Source organism: Cygnus olor, chromosome 10 (assembly GCF_009769625.2).
Source record: "Cygnus olor isolate bCygOlo1 chromosome 10, bCygOlo1.pri.v2, whole genome shotgun sequence".
NCBI classification, from domain to species: Eukaryota; Metazoa; Chordata; class Aves; order Anseriformes; family Anatidae; genus Cygnus; species Cygnus olor.
The window spans coordinates 12,236,191-12,248,894 of NC_049178.1; the positions used below are offsets into that span (position 1 = coordinate 12,236,191).

At 40.7% G+C, this 12,704-nt stretch overlaps 1 protein-coding gene across 1 annotated transcript in view; it reads left to right on the top strand.

Annotated features, from left to right (window-relative positions):
* Positions 1–12,704, top strand: part of SLC6A6 (solute carrier family 6 member 6) — an 81,868-nt gene that overhangs the window by 59,160 nt on the left and 10,004 nt on the right. Inside the window, 4 exon segments of the mRNA XM_040568415.1 lie at positions 3,583–3,715; positions 7,144–7,278; positions 9,180–9,283; positions 9,397–9,521. Coding sequence (XP_040424349.1) covers positions 3,583–3,715; positions 7,144–7,278; positions 9,180–9,283; positions 9,397–9,521 — 497 coding nt within the window.

Genomic DNA, 12,704 nt, shown 5'->3' on the forward strand with positions numbered 1-12,704 from the left:
CTCAGCCATTAGCACTCGTGGAGGCAGCTCTCCTTGCACTTTGCAGCCACTTTAACTTTTGTCCTCAAATAGCAGTTTTAAACATCATGAACTTAACTCTTCCCTGGATTCGTGCCAGGCAGGAGTTTGGCTCCATACTACTACTAATACAGACATACTGTCCATAGCTCACTGTTTCATCATGACTGAACTGTCCTTAACAGACCAAGCTGCCATCAGGACTCATGGTACTTAGAGAAGTATTAAAAATAGCTGTTCTCTCTGCATAAACAACTATTGGTGTCTTAAAGTAAGGACAGAGATCATGCAGCAGTGCTGTAATTAAAGTAACGTAGATTTTACATGGCACAAGCATTTTTTCCCCAGCCATGCTACTATTCTTTATGGTCCTGAAATTAAAAATAATCTCAAGAACTTTATGAGTACTTTGCTGTCATAGACAATGCCAGCTGCCTGCTAGCCAGCTACCCGCATCAAAAGGACAGGTCAATAAATAGCCTTTAACTGAAGATATCCATCTGCTTTGTGGCACAATTAATTCCAATTTAATTCAGGGGGTTGAGTATTTGGTTTCTGAAACCCAATGCCATTTTTATTGTGGGAGATTTATGGAGTATCCTCATCACAACTGCTTTGTAAGGCTAACTCTGCAGAGATATAATTGACCACATTGATGCATTAAAACTCTTCGTGTTGAAAAACACGTGTCCTTCTCAGCCTGGCTGGACATATAGTACAGCCTGACATTTCAGTTCATTTGAATTAATGTTCTGTGCAAATCACATGCTTGCCTGAGCAGCAATAAAAGGGGGTTAAGCAAATCTGGCTTTGTATCAGGGACTTACCTCTTGGTATCACATGCTTCAGGTCTTATTTCTGAAGATTTCATTTTAAAGCCCCAAACCTTAAAGGCTTACACCCATATTAATACATAAAGGATAAGTGTTATGGGGTAATTATAGCTGAACAAAACCTCTGATTGTCTGGTGCTGGCCAAGTGTTTATAAATATTGGGTAATCAGCAGACTTTATTCATCCAAATCCCAAGAAAGACCATCACATGCTAATGGCATGTAATCCTGAACGGAGCAACACAAAAATTAAGCAAAATCTAGGGCAGCTGTCTCTGCCTTTGGGGCAAATTGAGAATTTTAAAAACCGTTTGATATTCTCCCTGCTTCGGCATTAGTTATTCTTGTCTGTCCAGCGTGAAAGGGTGCTTTGCTTTTCCCGGTATGAAAGGTCCTGTCTGCATTCACGTAATTAATGAGCTGGAATATCCTTCAAGGATTGCATAACTCTCCTCATTTTATTTTTGTTTATGTTCTAGAGCCAGTTACGGCTCCTATTACATTTCCATATTGCACATCACTAAAACATACTAGTGTATGAACAAGGTTCAAGAATTCATGGCTGCAACGAACTCGGCCCCAGCCTGTTGTCCCATTGATTATATATGACTGACAGTTAGTGACAGCATCATAACTATAAATTATAATTAGCAACAACTTCATGCATAAATGGCGTGAAGTTAGTTGAGCGAGCGTGGCTGAATCTAAGCAGCAGTAGGCTGGGTAACAAAACTGAAGAGCTATCGGCATAGACCAGATCCTTCTCCTTCCTGAACGTGAATTTTCAGGATGTCGCAAATCCAGGTTGAGCGCTTCTGCTGCAAAAAAATGTCGGTTTAGATTTCACGAAAAAAAATTAACTCTTGAGGCCCCACTGGTAAATCTGATTCCTTAAAGTATTTGGCTTCTGTAAGACAAGATAACCCAAGACAGAGAAAGCCAGCATGCCACACCACAGAGAAGCACCATAGCTGGCTCTCAGTGACCCACTGGGGTGCCCGCTGAGAAAGCTGGACAGGACTGCTGGCCATACTCTAGGTGAGACGACCTTTTGCTTTTAGTTTCCTAATAAAAAGCAACAAAGTCTTAGTTGAATGCATTCGTAGATATCCCTATTCCAAAATGTATTTGCAGTTAATTATTCATTGCTTCCTGAGAGCTAGCTCTCTAGGCTCCTTTTTACATTTGAATTTGAACTGCCCCTTAGATTGGAAAATGGCCATTTATTTTTTAAAAAGCCACAGAAGGTTACAGCTGAAGTTTGTCTTATAAATGTATTTTCTTCTTTTGTATACACACAGCAGGTTTTTCCCTGATTTCCTTAGGCTCAGGTGAACCAGGACTGCAACTTTATGCCAAATATTCATTACTGAGGGGTTTTTTGTAACTGTTGAATAGCTCCGCTGATTAGGGCAGACTTACCCTGTCTGGTGCCATTAGTCCTTTTCCATAACTAAGTGCACACACGTTCAGAGAGAATAAAGCATTTGGTGTGAGAACACATTCACACAGGTAATCTGAGTGAATTTGGCAAACAGAGACACAAAAACAGATGGATGAAGGTTTGAGTCCTATTAAACTGGTCAGTTCAGGTTTTTTTCCAAAAACTAATTGCAAATTTTACAACAGTGATTCCATTCACTATTATTTCCTCGGTAGCTGAAAAAAACAAAAAAAAAAAAACAAAAAAAAACACTTTAATTAATTCAGGGGAAAAACAAACCACAGTGTTTTGTCTTGTGCTGGATGCACATATGGAGCTGTGCAGACCACGCTTGTGGGCCTCATCCTGGTACAGTACTGCAGACTGCTGTGGTCTTTGGTGAAGGAGAATTGCAGATTTTAATAATTGTCTGAAAACAATATTTACTTAACAACGTTAGGTAGCAAGTTAATGTATCTAGTCGTGGGCCAAGGAATTTCTGTCATGATTGAGGTCAAGATTCTCCTTGACTGCAAAAACCTTGCAGAAAGACTTCAGATTTGAGTAGGTTTATTTTCAGAGGACTAAGTTTGTTCTTTCATATAAACAAATAAAATAAGTATCAGGTATGACAAGATCTGTCTGGTGTGTGAGGACAGTTTATGTTGCAGGAAAGTTAAAAAAAACAAAACAGTTTTAAATCAGACTTTAATGATGACCCATGGCAATGACCAAAAGAGAGAAGCCTTAACAAATTTTCCCCTTGGGAACACATAGCATTTAGATGCACTCTTGAGACCCATCTTACGAAAGGAATCACTTTGTATTTACTAACCTAAGTGACAGAATAGTTTACCAAATTCCTTGTGCTGGCTCAACAAGGCCCCAGTGGTGAGGGTGCTGAGTGCAGATGGGCAGCGTTTGTGTGCGGGGCCACAGGGCGGTGACAGGGTAACTGCTCCAGCTCCTGTGCTGCGAAGCTGCTCAGCTTCCCTATGCTACTTCTTCTCTGCCCTCCTTGTGGCAGTCACAGTAATGAACTGAAAAGAAGAAGAAACCTGGACACAGACTAATCACACATCTGTGGTGGAGCTGGGGTTTGTGGCGATGCTGGGGCAAGTTTGTCTCACATCTTTAAAGGTATAAATGCAAATGCAGCAGTGCTTTGAGTGTTCAGAGGGCTGGGATCTACCCACGTGTCTGCTGCCCCTTAGGGCACCGTCCCCTACTCTCAGACATCACAGTGAGGCTCAGCATTAACTCTGCTCATGCATCTCTCTCTTGTTTTGTTTTCTTTTGTATACTCAGGCGCAATGTACTGAGCTTGTCCTCAGGAATTGAAGATATTGGTATTATCAAGTGGGATCTAGCACTGTGTCTCCTCCTCGTCTGGGTGATATGCTTCTTCTGCATTTGGAAAGGAGTCAAATCCACTGGGAAAGTAAGTGCTTTTTACCTTTTTGTAATCATTCTAGTCAGCAGATGTCAGGAATACTAAGAGATGCTGTTCTTAAAGATATTCTTAATTTTCTTGCAAAAAATATGTATTTTTACTCTGATCACCTGTCTTTGGAAAGTCATTGCCAGTGCCCAGAATGCCTGTGAGTCAAGTAGCTGTTACTGGAATGGCATCAAGAAGCAGATCCTAGCATGTTTTGAGTACCACTTTGCCTCTCTGAGGACGAGCATCCCACTGGTGCATGTAATGATCTTGGAAAGGCTTAGGCTTACGATGTGTAGTGCTCTACACTCCGTGCTCGTGCTCTCACACCAGCCAAGTTCATTCTCAGCATAACAGGGTGGATGTTAACATAGCTGTGGTAGGGATGTTTAAGTCAGTGGAAGATGCTGGATGCATAGCATTTTTGAAATGCCACTCACTTACTGAAGAGTTCTGCGCAGACTTAGAAGACTAAACTTAGGTACTTGTTTAGAAACACTGTCCTTAACAGAGATCCTGGATATTTTTTTTTGATTTAGGTTTACCATGTGCTATTTAGAGTCATATTTTTCTCTAAAGGATAACAGTTAAATCATTCCTGAACCTCATCTTACACCAGTGCAAGAAACAAATTATAGCAAATCTTGGCGAGTCACTAAACAATTTCAAGCATGATGTTATCCCCTTGCATGCAGTAGTGCTTTTAAATCTAGTTTCATGAGAAAAGGCTTTCGAAGCCATTGCATATGTGCCTCTCTTAACTTTCAAACCTGTTGGTTGAGGCGGTGTTTCAGATAAATCTAGCAGAGATAGACAGGCCTCAAGATAGGAAGTTCTGCAGTTTCTGGTCAGCTAGGTAGAAGGGAGCGACTCTGTTAGCGTCCCAGCTGAGAGAAAGCCAGAGTGTGAACTCATCTTTTATTAGACGCCAGAGAAGTCAGGAGGAGAGAGCAAATGTGAACGCCTCAGCTGGAGAAAAAGCACCATTTAGCAGTTTTACCGTGTTACATGCTCCAGAATCAACCACAAAACTCTTTGGGAAACCAGTCCTCATTAGTTCCACTGTTGACTAAACTACTTGTTTTACTGTCATTTCTATCTTGCTTTCTGTGATTTTTATCATGGACCCTCATTAAAATCATGCTGGTGCCTTGTTCTGGATTCCCGCCAGTTCTGTCCCAAAGAAAAGCTCCCACACCTCTAAAGTATACGTTGACAAAAATGTTTGCTTCTCTGTTCCCGCTGATTGATGTGACCCGATGGGGTGGTGGTGTAAGTTGTATAGGAAAGGTGAATACAATAAATCTCCCACCAAAGCAGAGTGGAAGCACACGCTGCTGCAGTAGTTTTTGTGAGCCTGGTTTCTGCTCAGTAAAGGTTAAGGTGGCTCTGACAGATTTCCCAAGTTCCCCATGGCACATTTTTTTTCAGGTTGCTGTGAATGCAACAGGTTGAAAACAGGTCTGTTAAAATCAGTTAAAATTGTCTTTTTGTAAGGCAAGGTGGGCAGTAGGAGTTCACTGCCTCCTTTCCACAGGGTCTGAGCTCATAGGGTGTGGAGCCAAAGCCCAGCAAAACCATTGGAAAATCTCCAGTTGACTCCATTAACTTTGGGGTCAAACAAAAGTAAACTGTAAACTCTAGTGGAGGGCTTGAATTATTTGAGAAGTCTAGTTTACTTTAGTAGATCATTGTTTATAGCACTTCCCTGCTTTCGAGTGTGTTAATGGCTTTTTGGAGAGTGGGAAAAAAAAAAAAGTTTTTAAATCTCATAGTAGCATGTTGGAAAAATAAACACAAAATCATGAAGAAAAATAATAGTTGTGCTTATGCTTTGAATAATTTGCTTGATCTCAAAAAATTCCTCCAGAGTTACACAAGAATCCTTACCTGGAGGGCAAAGGCCACTTTGTAAATGCTGCGTACTCTTGTGAATACGTATGGGCTTATTTTTCTCGTAAGAAACTCTGATTTATCATAGGCTTGGATTATATTAAGAAATTAGAAGGCACAGAATACCCCCTTTTATCCATCAGCTTTTGGTGAAACTGGGCTGATGTGTAATGCATATTATTTCTGAGTGGAAAATATACAAAGATTTCAAAGGGACGATTAAAAAGGGCCTATATAAAAAGGTTACCTTTCACTTTACAGAATCAGTCTGGCTCCATGAATTATTATGGCAATGCAGGCTTTGAGTTCTCCTGGTTACTCTCAGAGGACACACTTAACAAGAAAAATGGTGCATCCCGGGAGCTTTGCTGTAGCTAAACAAATTCTGGAAAACAAAAATACATTTTAACTCAAGGCAGCAAACTGTAATTACCTGGGATGATCATCTGACTCCATGAGAAGAGTCCTTTCTTGGACTGTAGTGGATCTTGACTGTAACACAACAGTTATATAAAAAATGAGAGAAAGCACTGATGAGCAAAGAAAACAAGATGTTAGAGGTCAAAAAGTGTGAGTCTAAAGATAGAACTGTCCAAATGCAAACTAAATCAGCTCTCATGCTAGAGATTAAAGCAAAGGGCTCTTTCATCAAATGAATGAGAAGATAACAAGAAGAAAAGAAGCAGGCTGTTATTCAGAGAAAGTGGGAATAGAGGTTAAAGATAATGAAGACATATTCTCAAAACTGGATGAATAGATCCTTTGTTTACAATAATGATGTTGCTGAATAGGCAACAAGGGCAAGAATAAAGTTATGGGACTGGAAATTACCACTGTTGAGGCTGATGCCAACCTGAAGCACTTAATGTGTTCAAGCTGATGGAAAGGGAGATACAGGAGCATGGACCAAATTACCCTCATCTCTGAATGAAGTCCCTCATAAAATTGCCTGTAGGGGTGGTAGCAAGGCGGAGAGTTAGCAGCAGAGCGATGCAGCTGAAGAAAAAGAAAAGTAGTCCCCGTATTGATGACCCCCCATGCAGCAGAATTTCTGGCTGTCCCAGGGTGGGTGCTGGGGAAGTCTCAGCGCTGTTTGCAGATAGGCTTGCAAACCACTTTGCAGTTTTGAGGTTCAAATAAAGAATGAGGTGATGCTTCAGACACGTTCAGCCAGGGAGTCCCTTCAGCTTCACAGGCAAGGTGCACTTGCAATGTGGGGAGAACAAATAGGGTAAAGACAGAATTTCTAGTGAAAGTTGTGAGATATAAAATCCCAGAGAGGGTCAGGATGAATGAACGAACCTGCATTTTCTCCATGCCTAAAGCAATACACTGCGTTGGCTCAGTAGGAATCAAGGGAAAAACTGCAGGTGGGAGAAGCCATTAAATTCAGCATAGCTCCCAAGGCACAGAAACTCAGGTCAGGTCCCTTTTAGGCACGAGTGGGCTTTGAATTCCTGTCACTCGATCTCTTGATTCTGGAGGTGTAGCATTGACTGCCACAGACTAAACCTACAATTTCTTTGTATTGCCAGGTAGTGTACATTACTGCCACGTTCCCATTCGTCATGCTCCTTGTTCTGCTCATCCGTGGTGTGACCCTGCCTGGAGCTGCAGAAGGCATCAAGTTTTATCTTTATCCTGATATCTCACGGTTAGCTGACCCACAGGTACAGAACCAGGAGTGGGTAGCGGGATGATTTCCTGTACAAAGGGGGACGGTGGAGGGTGATGGTGGTGATGTAATGGCAATAAATTTTTTCCATTGTCTTTAGAGGTCCAAATATAGCATGAATATTAATGTTGGGTTATATTTTCCAGAGATCTGCTTGAGAAGGTCACTGTTATATGTGTTAATGCATCTTTTCACATGTATGTATGTGTGTGTATGCGTGTGTATTTTTTTTGTGTCAAAGGATTCTGAGGCTGTAGACTCTGTCCTGTTATACAATCTCAGCTTTCTTGTTGGTAAGGTAAGGGAGATGCATTTTTTAATGAGGATAGTCTTTAGTTTCAAAGGAGAGAAACGTGAGCTTCACAGATGGAACAACAAACAACAACTGTGAGTATCAGTGTCACTTAGTTCCCACTCCTCAGTAGGAGGAGATTGGGAAAGAAGTGAATGAAATAATAGAAAAATGACAACCCGTGCTAAGGTGGAAACAAATGCTTTTGGAGGGGCAGGAAATATAGTTTGCTTAGCCTTGGGTAGTGGGAGATGGGCTTACTCTTTCTTTATAGGCCATGATTAGGTAAAGATTCCTGTCTATTTTCACAGAGTGCAAATATGGGACATTTCAGCAGCCTAGCATCACTTTGGCCAATAGTGATATGTGAGAAATTAAAAAAAAAAAAAAAAGGAAGAAAACTAGGGATCCTTGAAAATAATGAAATGATGATCACAATGAGACAGAATAATGTCTTTTTTTGCTATTTCTTACTACTGAGTATTTGGTTAAAATAAAACTTCAATGGTAGCTAAATAACTGAAGTAGGAAAAGTGTAATTGAAAGAAACATTGTGGAAATCTTATTCTCATCTTGCCCTCTATACATGATACCCTCTTTATAGGAAACATTATATTTTATGAATGCATCACATCTTATGGGACTATCACTTTTACGATCTACTATTAGCCCTAAATCCATAGTATTAGCTGATAGTTTAAAGGAGATTTGTGTGAGCTGGCAGGCCCCTTCCCACAGTCTAGCAAAAGCATCATCTCCAAGGAGATACCAGTCAGGAAGGTGCTGGAAAGCAATGGTGGGAGGGAGGAGATAATGGTCTACAGTCTTGATTCTCGGTTATTCAGATTCCTTGGTGGTTTCTAATGATGTTAGCAAGCTTGCATTAACAGAAAGAAGTGTACAGATGGAATTCGGTGGATGCATTTTGCTGTCTTTCTATGTTTTTACTAAGCTAGAAGTTCATAGTGTAATGTTATTTCATTCTGTATATGTTTTTCTTAAATATAATCAGGAGAAAGAATCATGAGACCAAGGTCAGATACACATCTTATAAAGCGCATTGTATTTTGCTTGTTTTCCCCACACCCCTATGGCTTTTTATCTTGCATTTAAACAGTTACAAAAACAACCAGAAAGTTAAGAAAATAAACAAACTAAGTAGAAGAGTTTCTCAAGCTGTTCACATCCTCAGTTTAGTGACTGTCAGCTGATTCCAACTGAAATGAGTAAAAACAGAAATGAGCAATTTTATAAATACCTCCGTATTTCCTATTGCACTGAAACACAGTTATTGTTGCGCCAACAGGAAGGATCAGCTGAGTGACTAAGAAACTAGAAATACTAAGCATCTCTGGGGAGGGAATACAGGAACTGTTGAAGAATTGATGTTCTCGTGGGCTCTTGATGCTAACAATTCTCTTTTCCCTTTGAAAGCCAAATTTGCAAATGTGATGTTCTCTTTCCATCCCTCCCTGATCCTGTAGCTATCACCCTCAATGGAAGCAATTATTTCGCTGATATTGCGTAGTTTGAACTCTGTGTTTGTCTTGAGTGCTGGAGTGCAACGATGCTGTTAATAACAGTCTTTCTGTCTTTCCCTTTAGGTCTGGATAGATGCAGGGACACAAATCTTCTTCTCATATGCAATCTGCTTAGGAGCAATGACTTCCCTGGGGAGCTACAACAAGTACAAATACAACTGCTATAGGCAAGTTTCCATCCAAGGGGGTTTAGTGTTTTAGCTAAATGATGTAAATAAAGTAGGGACAATGGGTTAATTTTTTTTTAATTAACTTGCTCCATGACATATGTGTGACTTAGGGACTGTTTGCTGCTGGGATGCCTGAACAGTGGTACCAGTTTTGTGTCTGGCTTCGCAATTTTTTCCGTCCTGGGCTTCATGGCACAAGAGCAAGGGGTGAACATTGCTGATGTGGCAGAGTCAGGTACGATGGTATTGGTGGCAGTGGTGGTGGGCACTGCCGCCTAGCGTGTGAGCAAAGTTCTGCAGACTCAATCAGCTAACATCTAAGCAATAAAAACAGAACAAGATTTCCCATAATCTCCAGAAAAATAAGCACATTGTTGATTTGGGCTTTCATATAAAGCAGTGACGGTTAGCGGGGTTGTATTACTTACTCTCTCTTGATTAACAGGGTAGTGAACACATTTCATAGTGTGCTAATCCATTTGGGTTGAGATTAGAGTTATGATAACCACACCATTATCTAGGGTCCATTATCTATGACTTGAAAATTTATTCCGCCCTTCTTCTCACACTACCTTTATTTTCATTCAATGCAAATAGCCAGTATTTATGTATTTTTTATAGCTTAGTTTTGCTTACTCACAGCAGAGCGCTGCATTGGGAATATTATTTTGGCCTTTTGAAGGGACATACATGCATGTATTCCCAAGTCTCACTGAAAGGCAGAGGAGCTGGAGAACTCCTGGGCGCTGTGGACCATTTCATCCACAGTAACTCTAGCTGTTGCAGTCCTGCACTTGTCCTCTGTAGCTTCACGATGAGGTTTATATAATTGTGAGAAGTCCATTTTGAAACTGGATATACTCTTTTATTTTTCCCTTATTTCCGAAGTGTTCTTCCCATTAATGTTTAGCTATGCACATGCAGCTGAAGAAGGCTAAATCCTCATAGTATGTGAATGCATCTAAGACAGAATGGATGATATTTTTCTTCTGTGGATGTCTCGTCCACGAGGGCAGGTATTTTCACATAGAACAGGCAGGTTAGATCGGAATTACCACTCAAAAAAAAAGAATCAGGCCTCAACAGCTGTGAGGCAGTCTTAAAGCTAATGAGATTCAAATAATAATCATGTCATTTCAATGCACTTTTGGCAATTCTTTCTGATTTTTTGAGCAATTTTAATTCACCTGCATATTATTTCAAAGCTTTTCTCTGGGAACTTGCTCTTAAAAAGGAAAAGTCTATACATAACTTCTAATCATATGACTCCGGGAGTTAAGTCTTTAAGAAAAATATCTCACTTCACAAAAGCTAATGAAAAACCAATGACATTAGTGGCACCGCTGGATTCTTGGGTGGCTGCAATTGGCATACCTCTCGCAAGTGCAATTAGTTAACGCTCTTGGCCACAATGCTTATTTTGATCAGAAGTTGATTGCTTTGTTTGAAAACAGGATGCAAGGAATAACCTCATTGAATGAATCATAAATAGCCCCATTTTTTCATATCTAGGTGGATCAATTCCAACAGTAGCATTTTTAAGTATTTACACATCGTTTTTCTTTTTTTTTTCTGGTCAATATTTATTCTAATTTTGATTAATTACATCTCTGATAAACAGTCAGCTATGTTCCTGTTGCTTGGCATTTTTAAGAATTAAACAATTTTATAGTAACACTGCATTATTAAGTAGTGTTTAAATGCAAATTGACTAATGAACTTAGTGTTTACATAGCATTTTTTCATCAACAGCTCAAAAAGTATTTTTCAAAGGAGATTGATATCATAATCCCAGTTTTATAGCTGGGACAATGAGGGCACTGATTAGCTTCCACACTTAGCTTTCGGTTTCTTGCATATTTTGTTGTCAATTCCTTCAGATTTTCTAGTTTATTTCAGTTATGCCCTATTGCTAGTGGCCAGACTTTGCAACCATCTCAGCAGTTCAGTGGGTTGCCCATCATTGGCTGGTCTTTGGCTAAATCCTAAACTAGATTTTTACCTGACAGTAAGCATTACTCAAATTATCCAAACCACTTCCAATGGCCTTCCTCACTGCCTCCCTCAGCAGAGATCAAGTGTGGAGCCACTGCAGACCACTTGGTCCTGCTGGGACAGGTATCCAAGGACCCACGTGGGGCCGTGGAGAAAGCTCTCACTGCCACTGCTGCCCCATCCAGCAGCTGGAGCTGACTTCTCAGCACAAAGATACTGAGTAGGTGTTTGAGCCTCTTTTTTTGGCCTTTTCTTTTTGTTTTCTCATGAAACAAAGTCAGAACCACTCCCCTGGGTCAGAACAAAGGCAAGCAGAGGCACTGCTGCTTGGCCATAGCACTGAGGAGAGGACATTGTCCCCAGGACCAGTGCCTACTGCTTCCCTTTGTCTCTGCCCGCAGAGTTAAATCCCTCCTGATCTATGCATGACACCAGTTCTTCCCTTGTGTGCCCTCCTGCAAGCCAGGGGAACATCAATAAATTTGCTAGGAGAATCTCATGGCCACATTTTTTAACCTGTGCCAAATTCGGCCTTGTAATAATGTTCCCGGGCCACCCTCCAGTCAGCAAGGGTTGGCTCCCGCTGGCTTCTACTGGCTTTACTAGGCTTACACAAGAGTTAAATTAGATCCCATTTGAATTTCAAGTGAAATCAGACTTCTAATAAATAGCACTTGATTTTTTTCCAAAATACTTTTAAAGGGAGAAAGCAAAGCAGTGTAGAAACAAGAAAAGTCCAAGTGAGTCCAATTTAATCTGCACTGAATTTCTGTTTGACTGGAATATTTTACCACATGATCAGTGTTAAAACAGCACAAGATCTGCCTTTTTAAAAATCCCATTTGCAAACAAATTCGGATTAAGCAGGCCTGCCTACAGTGCCTTGGCCTTCCTGATACCCTGCCCAGCTTCTGCCTCTGGTTTTCAGCTCCTGGGGTGCATCCCCCACCGTGCCTAGGCAGTGAGTGGGATGGGATCGTGGCAGTCCTAATTGGCTTTTATCAGCAGCCACAAGCGTTCACTTTTGCAAAACATCCTTCAGAGCCACATAGTTTCAAATTAAATATGATTTTAAATTATTTCTGTTCATTCAAGGGGATGCCAGGAACATTTTCTTTCATATAGACTTTTTTCTCTTTATATTTCAACATTTAGTTTCAAAGGAAAGTCAAAGCTAGAATAGGGATTAGGAAGGACACTTGTTATTTGACAGTAGCACAGTGCAAGGATGCTTTCAGTGGCCAAAGCATAGAGAATTGCAGCAAGTTTTGAGGAGAGCAGTTTTACATCTGTCTCATCAACTGCACAGATGGCAAATGCCATCTGGTAGCAGTTCTCCCTGAGGGAGGCCCTACTGTACCCACTGAATCAGGGGGAAAAAGCAAACCCCTCACAAATTTGAGACATTCACCAATTTTTGGTA